At 41.0% G+C, this 27,095-nt stretch overlaps 1 protein-coding gene across 4 annotated transcripts in view; it reads left to right on the top strand.

Annotated features, from left to right (window-relative positions):
• The first annotated feature begins 545 nt into the window (after positions 1-545).
• Positions 546-27,095, top strand: part of SHTN1 (shootin 1) — a 67,173-nt gene continuing 40,623 nt past the window's right edge. For 3 of the 4 annotated variants that reach the window (XM_049810933.1, XM_049810932.1, XM_049810934.1), the window contains exons 1-5: positions 546-618; positions 10,492-10,544; positions 17,931-17,991; positions 22,523-22,617; positions 24,783-24,951. In XM_049810933.1, coding sequence (XP_049666890.1) covers positions 561-618; positions 10,492-10,544; positions 17,931-17,991; positions 22,523-22,617; positions 24,783-24,951 — 436 coding nt within the window. In that variant the 5' untranslated portion in view covers positions 546-560. Of the gene's footprint in view, positions 619-10,491; positions 10,545-16,283; positions 16,379-17,930; positions 17,992-22,522; positions 22,618-24,782; positions 24,952-27,095 lie in introns of those variants that run through there. The other variant, XM_049810935.1, reaches the window with a different exon arrangement.

Raw genomic sequence — 27,095 nt, 5'->3', positions numbered from 1 at the left:
TAAAAACTCACGCACCCCCAGGCCTGCGGGGAGCGGTGCGGGAGGGCTTCTTCCCCGCTCACCGGAGACCCCCCGCCCGCCCGGGGTCTGGAGGGAAAGGCGTCCACGGCCCCTCTCTGCCTGCCTGAGGGTGGCTGGCGCCCCGGCCCCGCCGAGGGGGGCTACGAGGACCCCCATCTCCTCAGACCGGCGGGGGCTACCCCCGTCTCCTCAGACCGGCGGGGGCTTCCCCCCCCCCACCCCCTCGAAGCCCTGCCCGGCCCTGAGGAGCGGGCAGGCGGCAGCGCTGGAGCCCCGAGCCCGCGGCTACGCCTGATCCTGTCAGCCGGCGCCCGGCGGCGGTCCGGGGTGCCGCCGTGCCCGCACCCTCGCACATGCTCACTGGGGCGCCGCGGGAGTCTGGGCATGTGCAGAGCGGGCCGGGCCGCTCGCCGAGCCCGCCGCGCCCCGGGGCTCCGGCCGCCGCCCGCCCGCTGCCAGGTGAAGCGGCGCTAGGTGGGGGCGGAGCGGGGGCAGCCGTTGGCCGGTGGTGGTGGTGGCGGCGGCGGCGGTGGGGCAGGATGAACAGCTCCGACGAGGAGAAGCAGCTGGAGCTCCTCGCCAGCCTGAAGGACCAAGGTAGGGGCGGGCGGCGCCGTGGCCGCCGCCGCCTCCGGCGTTGGAGAGAGCGGCTCCCTCTCCGCGGGCCTGGGCTTTCGGGAGAGGCCGGCGGGAGCGAGGCCGCCGCGGGGCGGCGTGAGGCGGCGTGAGGCGAGGGCTCGGCGGACGGGGCGCGTCAGGGCGGGCGCGGCCTGCGCCGGCGGCGGGTGGGCGGGAGGGCGGGCGGGCGGGCTGCCGCGGCCTGGGCGTCCCCCGGCCCGGCCATCGGGTCCCCCTCTCCTTCGCAGGCCCCTTTTCTCTGTCTACGCGGAGAAGAAAGAGCCTTCAAAATTAAAACAAACCAGGGGAGTGAAACGTTTTGGCTGGCTGTTCCCCTTGCGGGTTCCCCCTCCCAGCCGCCTCGCCTTCCCGCAAGAGCTCTCGGCTGGAGCGGGGCGTCGTGGTGGCCGATGGCGGGTCGGGGTGAGGGCGGGAGGCTGAGGGGCCGTAGCACATGGGCTGTTGCTGCTGTCAACCCGGACCTTCCCGCCTGGCGTCCAGTCTCGCCTGCGTGCTGGGGACGGGTGCGCGGCTAACGGTTGGCGTTGGCGCCCCGGCCGGCGGTACCGGTGAGCCCGGTCGTCTGGCCGGCTCCAGTGAAACTCCATCTGCCTTGCTGTCTCCCTCTGGAGCTGAGCTTCACGTGGAGTGCCTGGCTGTCGCGTCCCATCTCCCGCTCCGCATTGCGGGATCCGATACTAACCCAACCCATCAAACACGCTCTGTCCCGCTCTCTGTCAGCGTGCAAACTTCCCGCTGATAGCTCGGGGGTCACCCTGGTACAAGTTTCTGTAGAGGCTTTGTAGTTCCAGTGTAAATAAAAGGAAGCCCTTGTCCTGTGCTGGTTTGGTTCCCTGTGTGAGTCACTCCCGGTGCTTTTGTAGAAAAGTTCAGTGCTTCAGCTTTGTAGGCGTTCAGCTTCGTGGGCGCGTAGTTTGCCTAGGAAACTAAAACATTGTAATATTACATCTTCTGCAAGAAGGGATTATGGAAAAGGGCTTGGGTGCTCAAAAGGCAGCCCATTTTTTAACTTCCCTGGTCAGTCTATCCCTGGACTAGGTTGGTCCAGCAAAGTGTCTCCCTTGTTTAAGTAGGTAGGCAACATCTGAAGAACCACCATTACCATTTGAACTGTGGACATCTGCTTGCGAGCATGCATCAAGTGATGGGCATGCCTCCTGTCTCACAGCTTCATGAGCAGTAGGTGCAGAGTACCAGCACTCTAATTTGCAGCTGGTAATTCCCGCAGCTGCGTTCTGGTCTCCTGCAAGCCTGGGAGGAGCTGTGTGGAAAGGTCCTGTGGCATAAAGTTGTGTAAAAGAGTGAAATTATGGGGGTGTGATCAGCATCTCTTTTTCTGTCATTCATTCTGGCCATGCATGCGCTCCGTCACCTTTGCTGGATAGCAGAAGCTTTTCTTAACCTAATTTCAGCTGGATATTTAGGAACTACTCATGACCTGCTTTGGCACTTCTTTTTTTGGTTGTTCCTGTACGCTCAGCATTGTAAATTCATGGTTACCAGCTGCACTGGCTAGATTCTCACTTACAAGGATTTCAATGGGTGTAAAATTCATGATAATCTTATAGCTGTGTGTTTTGATAATACAGGGCCAAAAAATAAGGCTAAAAATCTGAGTTTTTTTGGTGACTGACTGTTTCCCTCCAGTACTGTTGGCTCTAGAGGAGTCGTCTGTGCCAAAAGGACAGTTATTAAAATGACAATAATCAGTTTCAAAAAAAAGGCAAGTTTGGGTTATTCTTTAGAAAAATCGTAGCCTCTTGAAATTGGCTAGATTGGGGCTTCAGTTCCGATGTCTGAAAGTCTTCTGCTCTAGTAGGCTGAGTATCCTTTAATGTCTAATGAAATTTTACAGGACTGCAGGAATTAGTTCAAGGGAAAGTTACTGTAACTTGAGGACTGGCTGTCCCAGATCTCCTTAAGCTGTTGAAATAGAAACTGTACTTGGCAGACCCTGTCCTGTAAGGCACTGTTCTTGGTGGATGTTTGTCCCCAAACGTAGGAGTTGTAATATGTTGCTGTGAGGCTAACAAATGGTTTTTGTAACTGTATGGCTGGTGAGAAAGTTGTTTTATATGGGCAAAAAGTTGTCTAGTGGAAAACTTTTTAAAATACTCTCCTATATGCTGTTTTGCGTCTCAAACAATGCAAAAATATGGTAGCACACTGTATTTAAATTATGTTAACTGGCAAATCTGAGGTGCCCAAAGTAAAGAGTCCAAGTGATGAAAAGGTAACGAGGTACATAAAATTATCCTAACAGTAATGACCTAAATATTGTTATTGTAGGTAAGTTTGTTTGCTTCCCCTTTATATACTGTAAGTTTGAATATTTAGTTTCCTCTCCATTCTTATTGATAACAAAAAAGGACTGGTTTAGATACTAACAACTTTCCTCAAGTAATTTTAGGATGCTCTGTTAAACAGAGACAGGATAGAAAGAGGAGGGGAAAAAAAAAGTCTCTTAATTTTTCCTCTTTACTGCTTCCAGGTGTAAATAGCAGTATTACTCTGGAAGTAAATGCAGTTGGTAGAAGGATCTGCTGTCTCTGAATATTTGGGGTAATGGTTGTACATACTTAGCTTGTCTTATCTTTATTGCATTCAAAGTGGCATATTGCTTCAGATTACCGTAACATTGTGGTCTGTAGTCAGATTTCTGAAAAACACCCATTGGTTTGGAGGGGTTCCAGAGAACATTCGTTCAGTAGCCCTTGTTTGGTTTCTCTTTCAGGATGTGTTTTTCTAGTCTTGAGAAACTTGCCTGACAGCAGGTAACTGAACTGGCTGAGAAGTGATACGAAAGGTAGAGGGGAAGGCAAATAGCAGCATACGTGGTTGGTTGCTGTCATGTTTCAACTACTGCTTATACCTTTCCTAAACAAGGTCAGTAGATTAAACCTGAGGCAGGCGTTTTGCGGCTGCCCACTCAATTCTCAGTGGCAGCTGTGACACTGACTGGTGTCTGGGCAAATTCACTTGGCTGTTTGGCAGAGCTCTGAACGGCGACAAGGACACTGAAGCTGTCTGTGTGCAAGATATGCTTATCTTTCACCAATGCTGAATTTTCCAAGTCCTGTGTGTTAGACTCAGATACCTGATACTGATCATTCTTTGGCTTGCTCCATTACCAAGTTTAAGGTGAGCATCATGAAGAAACATGATCTCTATATTGACAATATTTAGGACTTAAAAGTATTATTTAATACTGTGACTAGCTTTCTGAGATGGCTTGGTTTGATAAAGCAGATCCACTATAAATATTAGTATTACCGAACTGTACCCTAAGTGGTATTTCCAGCAGTGCGCATGTCAATTCAACTGGCCCCTATAATTCCCGTGGGTAAGACTTAAAATTGAAACAAAACCAAGTCAAGTGGGCAAAACCTTGCGTTATTAATGGTTGGTTGTAGAACCTGAGGAACTGTAGCAAAGTGACTAACAGCTATATCATAACAGTAGTTGATTCCAGTACCTGCCTGGAAGACTGCCTTGTTTGGTTGTATTGGCACTGCTGGTACTTTGCCCTTAAGAGTCATCTTCTGCTGTGGTCACTTCTTTGTTCAGTTGAAAACGAGTCAGCAACCAAAATGTCTGGAGTTACAAACTAGGTAAAATTACACTTCATCTGCCACTGTCATAGTCACATTTCTGGTTACTTGGCTAAATTACAGTGGTTAACAACTACTGTTAACTACATATATACTAAACATGTTTATATTGCTTGGATTTTCTTCATCTGTTTTAAAGGTCTTATCTTGCTCTGTGTTTGTTGGCTGGATTTAATGAAGTGTGATAATTTCCAGGCTCTAGACCCAAGCACTGTGGCTCTCTATGATTATTTTATTTTATTTTTCAATAAAGGTCTATTTGAAAGTGCCAGAAACTTTGAATAAGGGAAAACTGTGTATCTTCTAAACAACAGACTGCCAATCTGGCATAAATATCTCATAGTAGTAGTTTTAAAGTATATTGACAAGCTTTTAATGTGATTTGACAAATTTATTCTTCTTTGTGGCAGAGGAGTAATTTTTATGGCCAGAGGAATTCCTTTGTTTAGGGTAGGATATCTTGTTGGCTGCTGCATTCCCTTCTGTAGTCATCAGCTTTATAGGTTATTTCTGCCCCCCTATGTACGTGGGTATGTAGGTTTTCATACACAGGAATTGTCATTCCCCAGCAGAACCCATCCTGCTTGAACATTTTCTTCATTCATTAGAGTTTAAAAGTGTTTCCCACTTCAATTTCTTGTGTTGAACCATATCTGTTTTTCAGAAACTTGTGAAAGCAAATATTTTGGTGTGAGCTTAATGGTTGGGCTTTATCAGGCAGTGGTATGTTCAATTTCCCTGTCTCGTTTCCAGGAAGCTGTAAGATTACAGGATGCAAATTTGAGGTCTCATTAAAAAGATTCTTCTTACACACTTTTACAGATTTGAGTAAAATCGAAGCATGTGGGAACACAGATGCAGGATCTGACTTACAGTATTTGTACTTAATGCTTACCTTTGTATACTTACATGCATGTTTTTTATTTGTTTATCTTTTTAAGAACTATTTGATAACTGAATCTTGTAGGCATCAGCTAGTGCAACTGATATGTGACTAAAAGCTTGGTTTGCCCATGTAAGCTTTAGGCCTCATAATAGGTTTATATATTCTGGCTCAAGATTTGGAGTCACTGTAAAGTGACAGGTGTAATGCCATCGCGTACATTCACCTTTACACAAGCCCATAAGTGCTTGTTCCTCAGCTCAATCTCTCTTTCATGGAGGCCCAGGAGATATTAAAAATGCTGCCCAGGCATCAGTTAGAAGTAGTTTGCACGTGGCTGGTGCTGCCGATGCCACACCGTGTCCTATTGAAATGGAGATCACCTGGGCTGAGCAGAAGGGATCTTTGAGCCTAAAACTAGGAACAAGAGAAAAATTGAGCCCTTTTGACCTTCTTTATGCTCTTGACGGTAATTCACAGGTCTTGTGCATGCTGTGCTTGTAGGGAAACCATTGCTATTTGAGAGACGGTTTGTACAACAGACTTGGCCTGACTTCTTATTCCAGGTACGCTGGGATGAGGAGGGTGGTGGCAACCTCTTCTGGTGCAGTGTTGCTGTCAGGGGTAATTCTCTCTCTAGTAAATATATCCAAACCTGCAAAAAGCCAGGTGTTAGTTTACTTCTACCAACAAGAAATGACTTCATTGGGATAGCTTGTTTCATCTGGAGCGAAGGTCTTCTTGCACTGTAAGCTCTTTCTCTTGCCTGTACCAGCAAAAGACATGCCTGGTCTGTAGTCTAGAAGAATAAATAGTGGAATGACACTTGCTTCCTTTGACGGCTCTACTTACTTTTTGATTAAATAAGTAGGTTTGAAATGCTGAAGCGGCATTACTCGTTGATTTGTCATGGAAGGGCTCTCAATGTACTTGAAGGCCGCCCTGGTTTACAATATAAATGCTAAAGTATATGCATGTAGCATTTTTAAGGTTGGTTTTTTAATTTGCATTTTTTTAATACACAGCTTTAGAAAAGAGATTGGTGAATTTTTTGATAAAAAGAGTAGGAAGAGTCTCACCACCTCACTGTGTAAATGAAGGTGTCTTTTCTGTTGTTCACTATGAATTATAGTTGTTATATACTTTTACCCTTTTGACCTTGTTTTACTACTAAGTGCTTTTTAGCCATAATAAGTACCTAATATATAAACCATCCAATTTAGATAATACATATCTTCTGTTAGCAAATTCAGGTTCTTGCCTAAAAATCAAAAGACTAAGATATAATTAAAGGAGCTTCTGTATACAAAATAACCTGCTTAATTTAATACAGATAAAGTGCATTGATACATGTTGACAGGACGGTCTCTTCTGGCCAGCTGAGCTGAGGAGTGAGTAGCGGGTGAATGATCATGGTCATGTTATGAAGGAGCATGCTGCATTCACTCATGTTGGCTATTTTGTGGTTTGAGTGCTTTACAGTAAGAACAGGGTGGGCTGGAAATATGTTTTAGGTGGGTTAAGAGCTATAGCCCAAAATTTTCTGTTCTTTTCTCCTTTTCCCAGCTTTTTTCTTTCCGTAGCCTTGAAATTAAGTTGTAGTATTGCTTTCAGGCTATATGAAGGTAGCCCGAAGCAAAGCAACGTGATTTGGATCCTGATAAATTGTTTATATAATACTGCTGTATTTTAGGAATAATTCCATCAAGGATAAACTTAAGTTAGTGTCAGACAATGACAGTATCTCAAGAGGTCTCTGGTATGTATTTATTATAGTTCTTCAGGATTCACCGGGGGCTAATGAGTACAACCTAGGCATTTTACTATGGATATATGCTACAATATTCATTCATTGAGAAAATGTTGTATAGCTCTGGCATTTTAGTTGCACCTTTAGTAAAGCATCTTTACTTGTTTGTTTCATTCACCACTAATTTATTGGAAAGAAATATCTTTATTCCACAGTAAATTATATATAGCGTAATCTGAATGAGTCAAGGTGAGATGTAAGAAGTTTTGAGATGCTCAGGTGCTGTTGTCATGTATATTGTGTGAGCACCTTCATAGGTTAAGGTGAAAAAATAGTCCTGTTCCTCAGAGAAGGTTTAGGAAAGTCCTCATACAACAGGATTTATTGCTTGTCAACCTATAAATGAGTGATGATGATTTCTCCTAATCTACCAATGAGGGTTTTAAGGCTAAATAATCTACTTGAGGTTTGGAACATGTAAAGTGTTGTCTAGTGCTGCTGGTAGTAATTGTTCTAGGGCAGTTTTAGAGCAAAGAGTTCATTGTCACCTTTATGCCATTTAGCGCTTCAGTGAAGGTTATGTAGACTCTTGACTTTTATTTTTAGATGGCTTCAAAACTTTATCATACATGAAACACTTGAAAAACTTGATATAAAAACTTCCCAATAACACTCCCAATGTTAAAAAAAAGAAAAAAAATCCACCAGCTTTCATCTTCTGCCGTTGCAGAGAAGCAGGTATACAGCAGAAAATGCGTGTAGTAATTTTTAAATTATTATTTCTGTTTCCAGGTCTGACAAAACCCAGCAGTCTCTTCATTAGTTTTAGCATTTAGTAAATCCATACCCCAAAATCCGAATGATGGGATCTGTATGGGAGCATCATCTAGAGGTTGCCATCCACGAAGAACAATCTTATTTTAAGATATTGGATCTTTACAATGCATTAGCTGTATTCAAGGAAGAAGTAAGAGTTTTGCAACAACAGTAAGGGGGTGGGCACAGTAAAAAGGCACCGAAGAAAGTTGCTGCGCGAGCGCAGCATGAAGTAGCTGATGATTTTGTGTCTGCATTCCACGACAAACGTGCTGTGGATTACCATCCACAGTAAAAGACGAAAGCGCTACCCTGAACAGGCAGTTTAATTCCCAGTCTCACACAGGTGAGCCCTTACTGGGGATTGCTGGAGCGTTGTGTAAGTTCATATCCTTGTTTTTTGTTAACTTGTTCTTGTATCCATGCCTTAAGGGCTGATGATTCAGAGTTCTAGGTTCACAGAGCATGTGAGGAGAGCTGCAAGGGTGGGGCAAATCTGTATTTACATTTTTCAGTCATTTATAAAATCCTGAATAGCAAGTATGAGTTTGCATTAAAGGTGAGCAAACACTAACAGTTTTCAAGTATGAAGAGGCTTGAATTGTGTCTGATGATATAGTCTTCATTTTCCTGCATATAGGATACTAGAAATCTCTTCCTTTGACTTCCTGAAGGGAATTTTCCTAAAGGGAACAGGGAGTTGGCTTAGAAGTGGAACACTGATCAAGAAGCATAGCATTTGTGTTTGTGGTGTAGGAAATATGTTGTTTCACTTTAGGTGCTCTTTCTTAGAGCAACTGCATCAGCGTGGTTTCTTCCCTGTTCATCTACCTGTTGTTTTTTTTCTGCTTCTTGAGTATGGAAGGTGGGTAGGGGTCTCAGGGTGGGTAAGGAGAAGTGGGGACAAAGTAAAGGGGTGGATGGGAGACCTTGATTTTACTGATGTGGGAATGCAGAGCACATTTTTAAGAAACCTGGTTTTGTTCATTCCACTCTTTAGATACACCTTTTTACTTGGATGAGCAGGAGTGAGGATTTTTTCCATCTGTTTAAATGATCAGATTTCCTGTGAGTTTGCATGTGGACTGTGACTTTGTTTTCAGTGGTTTTATTTAACTTTTTTTTTCTTTGAGAGCCCTGGAACTTTTTCAACACTTGCTGGTCACAGCAGAGCTGAGATTCTGGCTAAGAGATTTCTAGCATTCCTTCATTTCCCTTTCTAGGCAGCACAGTCTTGCCATTTCCCCATTGCTGGTCAGGGCGCACAAGGAGCAGAGCCCTGTGTTTTGAGTTACTAGCCCAGGAGCTAATACTGCTGACTGTACCCCAGACTTCATGTACCTCAGTCATGCATCTCTAAAAGGGAGTGACCTTGGAGAAAAGAGGAATTAGGATAATTTGACGGTTTTTACATCTGAGGTACTTCTGTGCTGCTGCTGAGAGTAATAGCCATGCTGAAGGCAAGTAGAACAGTGATGCTGTGGACCTAGCTTTCAGAATTGAGTTGAATTAGTTTTATTTCAACAGATTTTGAAATGCTGGGGAGTGGGAGAGAAGAGGGATGTCACAACAGTGTAAAGTGTAACTTTATTTGTAAGATCTGCTTGTTTGAAAAAGTTTAACTATCTAGAGCTAGAAAGGGCTAGTAGGTTTTCTGGCGGCTAATCTACCAGACTACATGTTCATGTCTTCAGGCATGGGGTAAGACATCTTAAGTGTAAGATGAAATTCCAACATCTCTGCTATCATCAGCTGAAAACTGTATATTCATACCCTTTATCCAGCTTTAATTAAGTTGGCTTGAAATGAAACCTGTATGCTAGTGTAGCTTCTCTTAGGAAGATACTGAGGGACTGGAATGAGATGCATAGTGATGGACAACAGCCCTCATTTTATTCTTGCAGTATGCATCTTGAAGACTGAAGAGTGTTCCTTTCTGGCATGGTTTGTTCCTCTAAGCTTTGGAAGTGTATTCAGCTTCTTTCTAGTGACAATAAAATTTCTATGGTCTCAACAGCCAAACAGCCCACATGGGACAAACTGAAAGAACAATAGAATTGGGAAGTTGTGGCAGTGATGGCACATCCCAAAGGTAGTAAAATAAAAGGTCTAAGAAGGGCACAGAAAAATACACAGTAAACTAGAAGTTTAATTGGTAGCTGATCAATTGTTTCTGCATATTATTTACTGGTTTGAAACAGTGGACCTCCAGCATCCTGGAGGTTTATCCCTTCCCTGCTGATCCCTGCAGCTGAGTTCTTCTGTGATCTTGGGTAAATCATACAATCTTTTCATGTCTCCACTGTGGAGTTCAAAGAAAAAATCTCTCATAGGAGTCTTGTTGGAAGAAAATGTTAATAAATAAATAAATAAGGGTGCTTAGCTACTCTGGAGGTAACAGTATTGCATTAACCATGCTTTCTCGCATTGATCTGTAACCTGAGCCAGCGTGGGTTTAAAATGGTGACTGCAAGCCAGTACATTCACCTTGTAATTTTTGAACTCAATCAATGAGATTGTTTAACTCTCCATTGATCAAAAATTGATTGTTTTGGGAGCCACCAGCTTTTTCAGACACTTTCCAATTACTTGAATTCTAGAAGGATATCCAGTACATCCATAGGCTATTAATGAAGTTTATGACCCATGTTATTTAAGAAGTCTGTGTAGATAGCCAGAAGAGCTTTAAAATGAATGAAATGGAGAACTAATTTGGGTAAAGGAAGTGCTGCAATATTAACTTTTTTCTTTTATTTTTTTTTCTTGTATAGCTATTGGCGAATATGAAGAGCTTAGAGCAGAAAATAAGAAAACAAAAGAAGAGGTTTGTATCTGTTGATTACTTTTTAATGCTAAATATCAGAATACCTTATTGGCTATATCAGGTTGTTGTCTGCTGTTGCGAGCTCAGCTGTTTACTTACAAGTAATAAGTATTAGTTGTACCTGTATATATTAAGGAGCAATGAATGCAACTGCAAGAAGCTATTCTAGCTGTCCCACTCCAGAAAAGTTGCTATAAATATATATATATATTTTTTTTTTTTAAAATGATTGCTGCTGTAGCCAGTTTGCCTATGATTACAATGTGAGCATAGACCAACTCAAGTGTTCAGATATTCTTAGGAAAACTTGTTTCTCTTCGATCTAAGCCTTGTTTTATTACAACTTGATTTGTACAGTGGAACTTACTGAAAAGAAAATAGAACAAATCCCCTCACCCAGCCCTTCTGAAAATTCAGAATGTAGGAATATGATTTCTGAAGGAATATGAAGTCCCCCCGCCCCGAAAAAAAACAACCCAATTTTTAATAGGAGAGCAATATGTGTTATCTCAACTTGCAGAATGGTGCTGCAGCATAAAATAGAGTTGCAGCATATCACACATCCTTCTGTGAAATCTGTGTGCCTGTCCAACTTGAAAAGAAGCTTTGAATGTATGGGCTGAACTTCATACATTACTGCAGGCTTCATTTTTTAATGTTCATAGATACTGGCGTAAAGAGTAATGACCACTTTCAAGCTTGTTCATTGATGAAGTGTCTTTCTGGTAGTAAAATTAAGCACATTTGGTAAGGTATCCCTTCCCACCTAGGATTCTTGTTCATTCAACACACCTGCTTTCTGCAGGGAAGCCAATGGGAACAGAGAACTCGGAGAGATTTGATGGCAGTGTTGTGTTGCATAAATCCATGTCAACGTGCAAAAGGTTTTTAGCAGATATCTGCCAAAAGAAAGTGTGGCCACTAAAAGCCTCTTATCAGTTCTAGATAGTGAGGAAGGCAGAGGAGTCAATGCTACACTGTATTGTAAACAGAAAATTCTCCTTTCTCCATTATTAGTGAGCTGAAGATGCAAGAAACATGTTTGTTTTCAAATCCCTGTTAGCTGCCAAGGCATGTAGGTTTAATTTAGCTTTTTGTGAAGTCATTTCTGAAGGGTCACTTTTAGTCCAGTTGTTACAAATGTTGTAATTCAAGGCTGTATTGGGAAGACCATGTCCTTAACTACTTTCTCATTATTAAAGAAAACTTGAAGCTTATCTTCACATTACACTTCAGCAATGATTATGCGTATTTTTACTGAGCTCAGCATATCGTGCTTCACTTGCTCCTACCCGCTGACCTCCTTGTCTTTTTTACTGTGCTTGTTGCTGCATTCCCATTCCGCTGTCCTACACCAGAGCCTCAGATATACTGGGAAATCTGTCCTCTATTTGCGCTGTTTGGAAGACTGTGGCAGTTCATCTCCTAGTGTTCAGAAGAAAGGAGAATGAAACCGAGTTAGACCAAGAGTCTGTCTAGCCCAGTATCCTTTCTCTGACAGCAAGAGAGAGGGAAGAGCGTGAGAGCACATATAACACCTACAGAGAGTACTATTCTAGTCTCCAAACCACTTGCAGCCTGGGGATGTCCTCAGCTACATGTGGTTTCAGTGTGTTCTGCCCTCCACAGCTCTCTTCCTTGTATTTGTTACCATTACCCCCAAGCCTGTGCTGATTGTTGGCTTCCATCACATGTGAGGACTTCCACACCAGGACTGCCCACTGCAGGAAAAATGGGCTCCCCAGCTTTGTCCTGAACCCAAGTCCTGCTAGCTTTGGTGTTTTTTCAACAAGGCTTTGTTGGGGGGCCGTGAGGAGGCTTTTCCTGAGTTCCATTTTTATTTAGAAATTTTTTTTCTTCAAAGTCCAATGAAAAATTTTGTCACCAAAACTGAGATGAAATGAGATGCTCTGAGGTTGTTTCTTGCATTCTGCTCATCTTTCTTCCTTGCTTCTGTCTCTCACAAGGCTTTTTTCCTATAACTGCGTATCTCTAGCCACTCCTATGTGTTACTTCTGAAGGCTGGTATGATGTTTTTCAGAATACTTACGTAACAACTGAAAATCCTCCAACCCTGAGCACATGGGGATTATATCCCCAGTTGGCAAATTAGTTAAGCACGTGCTCAGGGTTGGAGGATTTTCAGTCGTTACGCAAGTATTCTCCATCCGAGAACCTCCATCCTGCAAATTGGTGTGCTTGTGTAAGCAGTCCTGCTTAATTGTTTAAGTGCTTGGACTCAAGTGGTTAAATGTGAGGCCCTAAGTGCATTTCTTCTATAAAAAAAAGAATCTACTGATACAGAGTTCATGGTTATGTTTGCTTACAGTGCCAATACTGGAAGAAACTATTCCTCATGTTATTGCAGGGCTGAGTAATCCTGAAAGCTCCTTAGCGTCTCTCTAACTTTGTATCTTAGTTTATGCTTTGCAGGATCAAACCCTATACTGGAGGAAGTATAGCACAGGCTATCTCTGCCTGTGGGTCTGGAAAGTTGTGGGTGACTTCTGTTCCAGTTTCTGCCACTGTCTGTCAGTATGAGTGGAAGCAAATGGCTTCCTCTGTATCAATTGTCACATAATTGCATCAAAAGGAGGAAGAGAAGAGAAAATTAATTTTTTTAGAAGAAGACTTGCAGACTATTTATGGGAAGTAACGACACAGGACTTAGCAGTCTGTATATATGTGCTTTTGATGCGCTTGGTGGAATTTTTTTCTAAGTCACCACTACACTTCTATGGCTCTGAAAGATGAGCTGTGTCATGGAGAAATGATCCTAGTTTATATTAGAAACATGGAACTTGGTGGATAATGGGCAGCTAACTTAAGATGTAATTTTAAATTTTGAAAATTTATTCTCTTTGTTCTTTATTTTTTCTTAAGATTAGAAGGTAAGTTGACTTGTACATAGGTTACTTTGTTCAAAGCACTGCTGCTTAAAAGGATGCTAATAACCATGAAAATTCAGGAGCAAAGTATAAGAACTTTGATCCACACTGTCTGTTCCTCATTGCCTTGCTAAACTGCCAATTTGGAGACCTCTGGTGGGGTCTCTGACAAAATTGGTGCAGACATTTTTTTTTATTAGTATTTTTAAATACTTTCAAAAATTGGAGCAAAAATGACATTGGCAGACTACTTCTTTTAGGTCATCCTTTTAATTAAGTAGCCGACTAAACATGCATACCAGTCACTCAAAAATAGATAGCTAATGTTCAGTTGCACGTAAATGTAGATAACTTAATATGCAGTTCTGACGTATTCAGAGTCAGATCATGAATAAATATTTGACTACTTGCTAATCAGACAGAAATGACTCTGAGCACTGGTTTTGACAGTGTTTTGTCATGCTGCCAGTAGGGGGAAAAAAAAAGAAAAGCAAGACAGCTTTCCAAAACAGTAGGTGTAATACTGGATCTCTGATACATCTTTCATGGTGTTTGCTCTGTTAAAGCACACGTATAGAGTGGATTATATGTTTTGTCACCAAATGGGAACGGAGAAGGGATTCTGCCTTGATGACAAGCTCATTCTTTCTGAAAGTAGAGTATAGCAAATGTCATAGGATACATTTAAGCACTGTACGAAACTCATAATTTTAGAACAAGCATTAAATCTGCATAAATTTCACAATCTGTATAAATGGGAAAGAATGTATTTTGTGTTGCTTAGATGGCTTAATTGACTATATGGCTACTTCGTGAACTTCTTGCATCTTAATATCTGGACTGAACAATCTCCTTCTTGTTTTTGCCCTTTGAAGGCCTTTTACTGAAGTCAGTAGGAGCTTATGTGCAAAATAGTTGGCGAAGAAGCCTGTTAGAAGAGAATAGACAAGAAACCCAGGCCTCCCTGGAATTATTGGCAAAGAGTCATTAGGCTGGTGGGAGTGGGAGTGTGGAGACTGTGTATCCATCCGTAGGCTTCCAGGTGGTTGTGTGCTTCGACTTCTCAACATGACGTTGTAGTGTCAAGTTCCCGTGATGGCATGGTACTATCCTGGTATTGTGCTAGCTCCAAGTACAGGCCAAGTTCAAGTACTGCTATTCACCTTGCTGTATATGCAATATTTGGTTTGGACACCGATCTTTGACATGTACATGATTTACTCGTAAGTAGTCAGCATATCAGTTCTCTGTGCTAGAAATGAAAGTATTGCCTCATATCTTGTGCACCTCGAAGGCAAAAATCTGAAATTGAGTGGGATTGGCACAGCTCCTGAACTTGTTCCTGCAAAGATGAAGAATTGTAAGGAGTTATTCACAAAATTAATTTTGGAAACTGAACTCTTAATTTATTTCTAAAAATACACATGCGATGGCTTTTTATTGCCAAGAAACGATTGCCGATTCCTATGGCTAGTTCAGGACTGGAATGGGAATATTGTGTATTACCTTTGGTTTTTTAATTGGGATAATGGTGCTATAAATATTAGATTAAAAATGTAGTAAATAAAGTGGTATAAATGCTTATTTTCCTCTGCAGAGAAGCTGGAACTCTTAACAAAATAAAGTTAAAAACAGAAGATTGACCAATAATACAGAAATTCCTGACTTTTTTTTTTTTTTTTTTTTTTTTTTGAGGGTACTCTTGAGTATGGAGCTATCTCTTAATACTGACAAGGGGAGCCTTAGTAAATACTGGAAAGCTGTTTCTCCTTAACAGTTGCATGTGCTTGAATGTGAAAATTGAACAGTAGATTTTATAGTAGTGTTATGCTATTTGCCTTTTAACATTTAGGATTAGTCATATTCTTGTCAATTAATAATTCTACTCTATATGCCTCAAACTGCTTTTTTGAAAAATGAGGTGGTTGTGAATTTTGAAGGCTTCTGTGCAGCTTTTTGAGAGCAGCTAAGACTTCTAAATTTTGATGTTTTTAAACTTTACTGGTTTAAAGCTAAAGTCAATTTATTTTAAGGGGTGACAATATTTTTTATTATGAAATTTAATTACTTTTATAGGTATATTTTGTTTGCATAACTTTCCAGTTTGAAACAGTACAAGTAGTTAAAGACAAACTCAACTTTTTCTAATTCTTAGCTAAATTGGAGATAAACTAATTTTTTTGGTAGGACTTGTAACGGCTCTACTTGCACGGGTCTGATTGCAAGACAAAAGACAAAATGCTTTCCATTGATCGTTTCAGCAAGGGCAAATCTCCCGCTCTCCTTTTCTTCCTGCTCTTTCATTCTGAAGCACAGTAGCAGCGAAAGGAAAATATTCAGAAAGCTGCAACTGAGAGCAGGAATTGCTCTGCAGAGACCCAAACCTACAGACTCTGATTGTGTAGAGAAACGTGTGGCTATCAGAATTGTCAGCTTGCCGTGGTCCAAATGGAGCTCTCCCTGCAAATAGCACTCAAGGTGAAGTGGAATAGGTCATTTAACTTCCCCTTTGGCTGCACAGGGAAAGAAGTTATGTCTTACGGCTTGTTGCGGGAGGATTTCAAAAGGAGTTTTTCCTATCGTTGGGATAGGGAGTATACCGCATCCTCTACATCGAGGTTTCCATCAGTAGGAAAGTGTCTTGTTGACTTCCACAGGCAACAGATCAGATCCTTAAAACGCTAATCTTCCTAGTTTTTAAACTGAGTGTTAAAAGCGCTTGCTCACTTAATGTGCAGTGAGCTGAAAGCTTGCAGCCTGCAAAAAAATCCGTGGGTGAAGTATGCCAGTGTGGTTACAGTGTCTCTCTTGTAAAATACAAAGAGGCAGCAGCTCACACGGATCCCCCTTTTGCAGAGGAGCTGTGCTCTGCAGGAGCAATCAGAAATACTTTCTTTCTGCATCTTTTACTGCCTTCTGTTCTTAGACTGCACTTCTGCCGGTAAGGTAAGGCAAATTTTTGCTGCGGAAAGTGAGAGGGAGGGCAGCAAGCAGCAAGACACATGCACAGATTTCCCTTCCCCACCTCTCCTGCGCAAGATTCTCTAAACAGCTTCTTTGTTAACAGGGCCAGATGAAACGGTGAGTCCTCGATCCGCGCCTCTTGGTCAGCACGTCTTGCTCCTTCTGCAGCTCTGCCTTGTTTCACAGACCTTTACAGCAGCTGGTGACTGACCTGTCCCCCTGCTCAGCCGCTGTCCCTTGCCTCATCACCCCAGTGCCATGAGAAGAGAGATTGCTTGTTGAGTGCAGCTCCTTTCGCTCCCACAGATAGCCATCGGCAGCAGCTTCCAAAGCCTGCATGGAGGCTGCCCCTGAGGTGACACCAGTGGCATCCTCTCCTGGCCCAAGAGCAGATCCTTCTTTGGGTCCCATCCAATGTCCTCCAGAGCTGATAGAAGGGCTTTCTTGAATTTGGCTGCCTTTGAATCAGGCTCTCCCCTTTCTTGTTACTTAACAGCAGGCTCCTTTTCCAGCTAACTCAAAGTGGGTCCTCATGTGGAAAAACTGAAAATCGAGCAAAATAATTTCAGGGGTTTTTTTTGCCAGTTCTGTTCCAATGACCAGTATCCTTGTAATTGAAGTTACACGGTAAGGAGCTCAGTCACACAGATCTCTTCCAGAAGTTAACTCATGGTCTTAGGTTGATTTATTACTGTGAACATACACAGCTGCATGTGAGGAAGGATGTCTGGTATGCTGTGTGTGTAAGACACGTTGTGAGCCAGTCATAGTTCCCCCCGGGTCATGTGTTTTTCACAGTGTGGTTAATCACTGACTGCGCCTCTTGTGAAGTTTACTCATTTCTTTGATTTCTTTCATTTGCTTATAGAAGGCGTTTTCTTAGAGAAGTCTATTTAACGTCTGTTTTATTCTTTCTATTTGAAGAAACCTTTCCATCATAAGATCAGTGATTGCAGCCCTGTGTAGTATTAGCATTAGAATTAATAAAATTGGGGTGATGGGAAATCCTAAAAGTATGAAAATGAGTGTCCTCCCCTCTTCAAGGCTGTAGCTTTGCTCATGGTATTACGAAACTGAACAGCATGTTGCTGTTTATTGGCTTTAAGGTTTTCCTTGCACATGGTAGGTATAGAAATGTAGGCCTCTTTTCCAAGTCTATTTGTGTTAAAGAAACTAGACTTAAAGCATATTCTTGACATGAAAAATATTGCTTTTACTGTTGTATGGAACATGGATGACTGTTTGTATCAGTTTTGGGTAATGCGGCTCTTCTACAATATTTTCAGAGCAGCTCTGAATTGGAACCCAAAATCAAGTACAACTTGCCAGTTTGGTTAGGAAATACTCTGGGTAATGAATTTTTTGGCATAGTTTCCATCGATCTTACATGACTGAGAGCAAAAAGAAATGATGCTTTGGTAGGCTTCTGTATGTTATTTTGCTGGCAATTGATCTTTCATTTTGCATGTTGTGACTGACTGCTAATTAAATAACTGGGATCAGTGTTTCATTTCAATTTTCTCTTCTCCTACAGTGTGACAAAATCAAGCAAGAACGAGATGAGGCTGTCAAAAAACTGGAGGAGTTTCAGAAAAGTAAGCTGATAATGTTAGTGGGGTTTTTTTGGTACAGAGTTATGAACTTTGCTCTGCATACTCTACAGCAGTGTTAAGAATGCTGAGATTTAGGTCCACTTGCTGTTTCTCCTTCAAAACCTTGTTTTAAAGAGGTAATCCAGTGAGACTTTGACCATTGTCAGGCTAACTGCTGTCACAGCATTTATATGCTCTGACACAGGTAGCCGTTCTTAATGGCTTAATTCAAATGTAGCACTCTCTCACGTGGATTCTGCAAGTGACTTTTGGAATGATATATGCTTGGATGAGTGGGATTTGACCCTATTGCTGAGATTGCTGCTAATAATAATAGTAATGGTAATTTTTTTATGAAGAAGGAGAAAAATTACTTTAAGCACAGACACACCAATAAAGGTTTTTAGGATGAACTGCTGTCTCTTGATAATTTTTAGAGCAAGTTATGTCGTGCCTGGGCTGTGAGAATGTCAATATTCAGTTTTACACTTTTATGGTAATGGTTCTATTGAAACTGTATGGTGTCTGGAAGCAACAAAGCACATCTAATGGGAGTGGAAGTATCCTAGTGGAATAGCTCTTTAGAAGCGACAATTACAATAGGATTGTGGTCTGTTATGTCTGGTTTGTGCCAGTACGGTGAACTGCACGGTGAAGCATCAGAAATGTGGATGAAGTTAATGCAGGAGAAGGAAATCACATGGTCTGTACTTTTGTGTGACTGTGTTAATAGAGGAGTTTGCTCACTTCTATTTTATAATTGTTCATATGATACAGTTATGGAAAATAATCTAAAATCAACAGGAATCATCTACTGCCTTAAATGATGTTAGATAACTGTTGTGTGAGGCAAGAATGTTTTCCAAGAAGTCTAATTCCTCTCGAAAAAACTGCAGCCTGTTTTGTTTTTGTTATGATATGAGGAATACCAGAGTGTGGCAGAAAATGTCAAGTAGTTAAGACTTAAAATTTGAAGTAATATTTGATGTTGTAAAATTTTATAGGTTTCTTTTATCTTCCTTTCACATTTTTAAAGGACATACCTTGTAAACATAGTGATAAAATGCCAGGAATATTAGGATTTTAAGGCAATAATAGAGCCCATTATTTAAACGACAATATAAAAGGCAATTATATTGATGAAGAGCTACATTGGCTTTGTGTCTGTGAATAAACTTGGCCTGTACTCAGCTTCTATTTGTTCTCCTGGCATAAACACATATTGTGTGTGATTCCAGTTTAATGGGGCCCCGTTTGTATGCCAAGCAGCTGCATTTTAGGCCCTATTGCGTGATTTCATAGCTCTCTGAAAATTGGTTCTATTGAGCACAAGAGATAGAAGGTGGTGGTGGGGGGGAAAGCTTCAACACACAATCATTCCTTTTCAATTGGAGCCAGCAAGGTTGATGACAACATGACCATTGTGTTATAATGATAAGACCACTAAGGATCTGTACCTCTCATCAAGGCTTTCACACAACAGCAGATACAATTTAATTCACTGCTCTGTCAGCAGTGCTGATACCATTATGCCGTCTGTCTCCACAGTTATAATCACTGTCCTCCGAGAAATGCAGTTGAAATGATCTTGAGCAGTCAAAGAAACTCTCAATTAAGGCTGCCACTTCCAATGTGTCAGATTGTGTCTTATGCACTTGGTACAATTTTCACTTCCAATCCTGTTTATTTACAATGTCTACCAGTAATTACGCTTAACATGTCATTTAGTGAGGGTGCCCCTGCCAAGGAGATTGTTGGGTGCTGCAGTACCATTGAGTGGGAGTTTCTCGCAGTCAATGCCATCAGCGGCTTTTAGTCCCTGATGGGATGCAGTAGTAATGTTGATAATGCAAGTATCGTGCTCATCAAGTCATAATTAGATGCCACTCAAATGTGCCACTTGTAATAACAGTGTTGATTCATGTTTTCTCGGTGACTGCAACTACTAATTAGTTAAGTGGTTTTTGGTTGGCCTGCATTTGCTGCGGATTATTATTACCCCTGAAAAAAACTGTCAAGGTTAGAGATGTTTCAGGCCACTTAGTGCTGCTTTATGAATTTTAATATTGACATAATAAGAACTTTGGACAGACTTAGGAAATAATATAAATTTTGTATTTAATTTGGAAAGATTTTTTTCCCCCGAGTTAATCATAATTGCAGGTTAATTAAGTTTAAATGAACCAAGAGTAATCCCTAGTTCTGCCATGTGAGCCCAACCCTTGTTTCCTAACTTTAGCCTTGCTTGAGGCTATTAGAATCCTGTCTGTAAAATGGGAGCAGCTCTGTATCTCCACTGTTCCCTCATCCTGCCCAAAGCATTTCATTACTCCAAATTCCCAGAGCTAGGTAGAATAAAAACAGAAGAGATATGGACACGTACTACCTGAAGCTTTTCCTCTCTCAAATTAAATGTAGCAGGTACGGCACACTTGGAACAGATAATTTCTCCAAAGCTAGAAAAAATGGAAATAAAAAGACAACCAAAGAAAGAGGTGTGGTTGCTCTGCTGTTAGAAGACTTCATGTGAATATAGTTTTTGGACCAAGATTTCCCAATATTCTGCCCTGCTCTTTTTTTTGGCTGCTCATATTTTGTAGAACTTGATTCTTGCATGCAGCTACTGATTTGACAGCAAACTCCAATGTATTGCTGGTTTCCTATGCTGTCAACGAAAATGTTAGTTAATATTAACTAAGTATCAATAAAGCTGCATAAATAACACTTGTTAACAGCCTGCTTTTTCCTATTCTAAAGTCATGTTTTGTAGTCATTAAGATGACCTCTGGATATCAAAGAGAACTTAAGAATATCTCCTCAGTTTTTAGGCAAAAGTCTTGGAAGAGGGCAAGCAAGATCTTCTACCCAGTGGTATGAAATCACTAGTTTTTAAAGCCTATCTTCATGAAAATGAAAGGGCATACTAGAAAAAGTCCTCCATATGTACACGGTATTCTTCCGGCCTTGTTCCCCCTCCAAAGTATTGCTCAGCTGTGAACAGTCCTTTCTGCACATTGAAAATCCGACATCGGGCTAAAGAGGAATCTGCGCCATGAAATGACTTGCAGAATTAGGGTCCACTCTGCTGCTTAGGATAGATAAGGGTGCCAGGAGGAGTTGCATTGATGAGCAAGGTGCCAGCCTGAGAAATGGGAAACTATTGTTGGGTTTTCTGCTTTGCTCCAGATTCCCTGTGCGACTTGAAGCTTGCCACTAGAAGACCACTTTCAACACTAGTAAAGTAGCTATGTACTGCTGGAAGTTGAGGGGAATTGCAAACCAATATGTATCTGTGCTTTTGTATTTCCTCTAACTCATGTTGGTATTCTATGTTACAATATAAGATTTGTTCTATAACTTTTCAGTCACTCTAAGAATATTGCATATCTTCGATTTAGTGATGTGTACCCACTGCTGTAATAGGGATCCTGTAAGTGCAAAGGACAGATGTGTCTCTTGCTCTTTCAGCTGTGACATCAAATGTAGTAGTATAGCCACGTATTTCAGATGCAGTCAGACAGCTTGCTGTTGGCCCTGGTCTTACAGAAGACTGTGTGTGACATGCTGGTGTCTGAATCTTTGTTGTGGACTGTGAAGGTTAGGTTGTGAGACCATGGTGCTTATTTTAGGGCATGCTCAAGCACAGAGAGACTTCATATAAGAACGTGTTCAGACACTACAGCCACATAGCAATAAAGAACTTGGGTTGTTCAGCTGAGGCTGTCAAAAATCGGTCAGTGCATGCAGTGTTGAGTTTCCATCAGGATTGCATCCATCGAGGTGTAGCCCAGCTGCTGCAGGTAGCTTCGAAGCTGATGGGGCAGAACGAGATGAAGGAACTGTGCTGTAGTAATGATTCGACTTCATTGGAGCACGTGCTGTAGGAGGCACTGTGAATATGGAGGCTTCAGTCACTTAACCCCTTTCTCCGTTTCCTAGTAAACTTGCCCCAGGCCTGGGCTATATGTCCATCCTGCAGCTCTTCTTGTACAGTGTGTTTAGCAAGTGTGATGATACTTAGAATACCATATAAACCCAAAGACTGGAATGTGAAAGTAATCTTTGTAACACACCTGAGTTAATCTTGCTGTTTAAAAATATCGAGGTTCCAATCTTCTGAAAATGGTATCCATACCAAATTTTCAAGAGGATTATGATGGCAATCTGAAGGGACAATCTAATGGTCTCACTCTGATTCCTCAAGTGTTAATGAAATAAAGATGATGAATGACGATGGTCAGGGAGGTTCCTGCTGGCCTTCTACTTCCATAATTTTATGCTCAGTTCTCCAGTTCCCCCTCTAATGCTGTAGACATGGCTTGAAAGAGTTGCTTAAAGCAATGAACCAAATATTAAATGTTCAAAAGAGTTCCTATCCATGGAGATTATCTAAGTATGTACTTCCCTGTATTTGAAATGCTTACATAGAAAGTTAACAGAAAAAGATGTAGTATTTCAGATCGGGGGATGCATGTGTCAAATGCACGTGTCAAATGCAGGAAAATACTGACTAATTTTTAAACTCTTCCCCTAGTTTCTCACATGGTTATTGAGGAAGTAAACTGTATTCAGAACCATCTTGAAATTGAGAAGACGTGCCGTGAAAGTGCTGAGGCTTTGGCTTCTAAGGTGAGAAGAATTATGGTGATTCTGTTTCATCCAATTTTTTTTTTTTTTTTTTTTTTTAACTTGAGATTATATGCATGTCCCATATGTGTTTTTATATAATCTTGCGGATCTGTGAAATTGTTTTGAAGTGGCAAAAACTGTAAGCCATATGCAAGATGCAAAATACAATTCCTGCCTTTAAAGAAAAAAAAATAATTAATTTAGTTTCTATTTTGGAACAGTAAGTCATGGACCAGCATCTTGATATCTAGGGCTTTTTATGCATTTAGGTTAAATGGAAAACAAATTTTAGAACTGTCCTGTGTGAGATATAAAACAATAATGAGCATTTCAGTGTCTAAATCAAATGGAAAAAGTCAACCACTGCATTACATTTCAGGTGATTGTTTATGAAAGCAAAGCGAGGGCAGGGGAAAGGTGACCTCCACTGCTCTGTTGATTGCGTCTAGTCTGATGAATTTAGCAAGTGTGTAATTTTCTATATTCCATCTCATCAGAAGTGCATTATTATTAAAGAATGTTTTTATCTCTCTCATATATTTTTGGTTGTGTAAAATGCATCTGAGCCACTTCATCAGAAAATGGATTACAGCAATTTTGAACCAAATTTCATTAGCAATGCTGACGGCCTTTCCCCCCCCATCCCCCCCCCATCCCCTGCCCAAAGTACATCCTTAGACATGGTAAAAAACACACCAGCAAGAAATCACTTTAATTTAGATGCATTAGCAATGTACTTTCTGGAGGTATTTACTTAATTGTTTGCATAATGACACTATATTAGAATTCATAAGATAGACAATCAGCATATAAGTAAGAAAATGAATGTATTTATGCAACTTTTCTTCTTCTCTGCACTTTTCCTGTAGCGCACATACAGGGGCAGTCCAAAGACTAGCTTTACCCCGTGGGTCTGCTTTGCCAAAGCTGCTTTGTTTGTTGCTGTGAGCTGACTAAACCCTGTAAGATTCCTCACACCACCCTTCCCACTTGCTCAGTTTCATTCTTTGGGAATGAGATGAGGAAGTTCTCTAGTAAATCTCCTGTACTTGGGGGCTGAGGAAAAGGGGGATCAAAGATGATTGCTCAGGTAAAAGTTCAGGGTCAGCCTAACTGTACAGTATATGTTCTATTTGAAAGTAAATATCAGACTTCTGAAGTGCATGTTGACTTTGACATGTTGTACATCATTAGTAGAAAATCAAGTCTCATTCTTAGACCTGAATACAAGGAATGCTTGGCTGGTGGGTGGGCAGTCGCCCCAACATACGCCTGAACACCCTTGAGACCGTGCTAAGCTTGCTGAGAGCTGCTGGCATGGGGTGTCTAGATGCAAGACAGTGAAAGAAATGGTGAGAGTGAAACATTTGCAGCAATCCCTGTTGTGCAATTATTCCTGGCACCTTGATCAAGATGGAGATGCCTTACAGAACCTCTTCTGTATCATCCACCAACCAGTCATGTGTTTAAGCATCCAATCCAGAGTGGTTTCTGATTTGTGGTTTGACCCATAAAGAGTTGGTTTATGATACGGCTTTCATCTTACATACATTGACTTTACAGTAATAATTTCTGAGAATTGAAAATAATTCAAAAAAGTTTTGAGGTAATTCTGTCGTGACTGGGAGTATGGTAGTTGTGGTGTTTGTAGTTTATAAGCTAAATAGGGGCATAGGAGGAGGTAAGAGTTTTTAATTGACTAATTGATATAGCCAGCAAAATGAGATGAGCTTTCAGGAACACAAGCCCTTCTTCAGGTCATTCAGTTAGGGCTCCTGTTGATGCTGGTACATGCTGAAGGGTAAGGAGCTGAAGCAGCTATCACAAAGAATGTGTAGCTTTAAGTAAGCTTGATAGTTGATTTGATTTGATTTGAACCTACACAGGGTATTTATTAATGAGAAGTACCAGAGAGGAAAGAAAGGCATGGATGAAGGATCATGTTGAATTCAAGCCTCCTCAGAGGAGAAAGTGGGCAAGCTTCCCATCTTCAGACCATTTTAATATTGAATGGAGCATTTAATCTAATGTTACTTTTTCTTCTTTGTTTGATAGATCTTTTAATGATAAGGGAGAAAAAAAATTCAGTTGACTTTTTTTTTCTTGTACAGCAGCTTAAAGACAGACTAACTAGCTTTTTACTGTTTGTGCTTCTCCATATTCAGCTGAACAAAGAAAATAAGACCTTGAAAAGAATTAGTATGCTTTATATGGCAAAACTGGGCCCAGAAATTATCACTGAAGAGATTAACATTGATGAGGACGATTCATCCACAGATACAGAAGCTAACTCTGGATCATGCAATTCTGTGCATTGTCAGCAGCAAATAAAAGGTGAGCATTGTTGCTGAGCCTACACTACCATACAAGGCAAAAGTTGTCTAAAGAATGGCTGTAGTGGTTTGGACCAGAGATCTGACTGGCTCCGAGTCATGCTTCTGAGAGTGGTCATCAAAGGATTTCCAGGAAATACTGTAAGAACATGGTAGGCTTGTAGTGATACTGTGTAAGGTATACGGTGCATATACAGCCTGCAAAGGTAAGTTACGATGCAATAAAAAAAATGGGATCTACACAGCTAAGAGAGTTCAATGTTACTGAGTTGGTAAAAGAAATATTTCCTCAGATCCTTAACAAAGTAAAAATTAAGCAGAAGGACAAGGTCACCTTGCAATGCAAGGTCAACTGCATTGTTACTATTTCAAAGCTTGTAAGACAGGACTCTCCATTTCTATTTCCATTGTGTTACCATTGTATGCACTAACTTCATTCATATTCCAGAGCTATTACCAAACAAGCAAAGGGACCGGGTAAAACAGCAAGGCTTGGGAACATGGAAATACATTGATAAAAGAAATCTGTGCTTTATTAAGAAATTTCTAGTCCCCTTTTGAAAGGCAATTCATATTTCTATAATCCAAAATCTGCCTTCTTTTCTCATCTAACTCTGTGATGAAGTAATTGTGATGCTGTATATAGTTATATCATAGTATCCCAAAAAGGGGAATGCCCATGTTCTGCATTTGGTGACAGAGAAAGAAATTAAGTGGTTCACTTTTTTTTAAAAAAAAAGCTTTCTTTTTTTTTTTTTTTCTGATAATAAGTTACAATAGCAAATAATGTCTAAGTACAGCTGTCCTGAACTTTCAGCCTGACCTTGTTAATTGTTTTCTGTTTGAATGCAGCAGCCTCAATGAAGTGGTACAAAGTATCACTGAGAAAAAAAGAATGATTGTTTTAAAAATGCTTAAAAATATCGCCAACCCACGAAAAAAACCCACCAAAGAAATCAGATGTCACAGTACCCTTCTATAATAAGCAGTTTTCCATCCCATAAATGTGGGAAAAGAGGCAGAGAACAGTATGATCCACACCAGGTAACCCATCTGAATTGGAAATAAGACTGGAGTTCCTCCTATCTTTTATTGGAGAAAGATGTCAAGGATACATTTAAAGACAGCAATGTCTCTGGCTGCAGATCAGAGAACGTGGTTAGGAGGAGGGTAGCAGTGTCAAATAGATAATTTCAAGAAAGATTCTGAAGTATATGCTTTCTGTCTTGCAGATGAATTCACTAAAGAACGAAATGTGGCATGTTGTGGAGGATTTAGAACTTCTGGCTTCTGCTCCTCTCTCTGGCCTTATTATTAAATCTTAATGACCTTACTTTTAACAAGTGTTGGTATTTTAAAAGCATTGGCATCCCACTGGCTAGAGGAAGATATTTCATCCCTGTGCCTGGAGAGAAGCGTTTGTGTGTGTGGTAGGGGAGTGATCTGACAACATGCACCAAAAGGCAGTGTTAGGGCTGTGTCCCTAGCCTAAGCCAAGCTACATGGCATTTTTCTTCAGGGAAAAATCTGAAGTTACATCTTGGATTACCTGCTAAGTGAAAGACCTTATGCAATGAAAGATGTGTTTTCAAGACTCCCCTCAATGCTTTGTGGTGTTGCTCAAGGTGAAATCTGCTGGTTTATGTATGTTTATTATTCCAAGCAGTTGTGTTTGCTGTTAGGAATCTTGGAAGTCTTTTAGCCTTCTCACCATTCAGTAAAATATGGGATGTTTCTTGGAATGATTCCTTTCTTCCCACCACTTTTCTGTAAGGGTATACAAATAAGGTCGTACAGTCTGAGGCTCTTTGATTAAAACCCTCTCATTTATTAAAGGGTTAAAATTTTGTCCCTCACATATCTGCCTCTATTTTTGCTATCTCATACATTAGGGAAAGGTGATAATAAAGCTGTTGTTCCTAATGGAAGTGTAGAGTGGTCTCAGAGTAGTACCTGAAATTCATTTATAGGTTTTGGATTTTCTTTTTCTTTTTAGCTGACCTTTTGGATATAACAAGTGAAAACTCAGCTGTGTGGGTCAAGCGGTTTAGTGCATACCCTGTATCTGGAAAGAAACATTTTTTGTACACATTTATAAAGATTTAGTTATATGGATGTGCTTTCTTCCCTGTATGAGATTGATAT

This window comes from Accipiter gentilis, chromosome 9, assembly GCF_929443795.1.
Source record: "Accipiter gentilis chromosome 9, bAccGen1.1, whole genome shotgun sequence".
Lineage (NCBI taxonomy): Eukaryota > Metazoa > Chordata > Aves > Accipitriformes > Accipitridae > Astur > Astur gentilis.
This window is presented reverse-complemented; position numbering and strand designations above follow the sequence as displayed.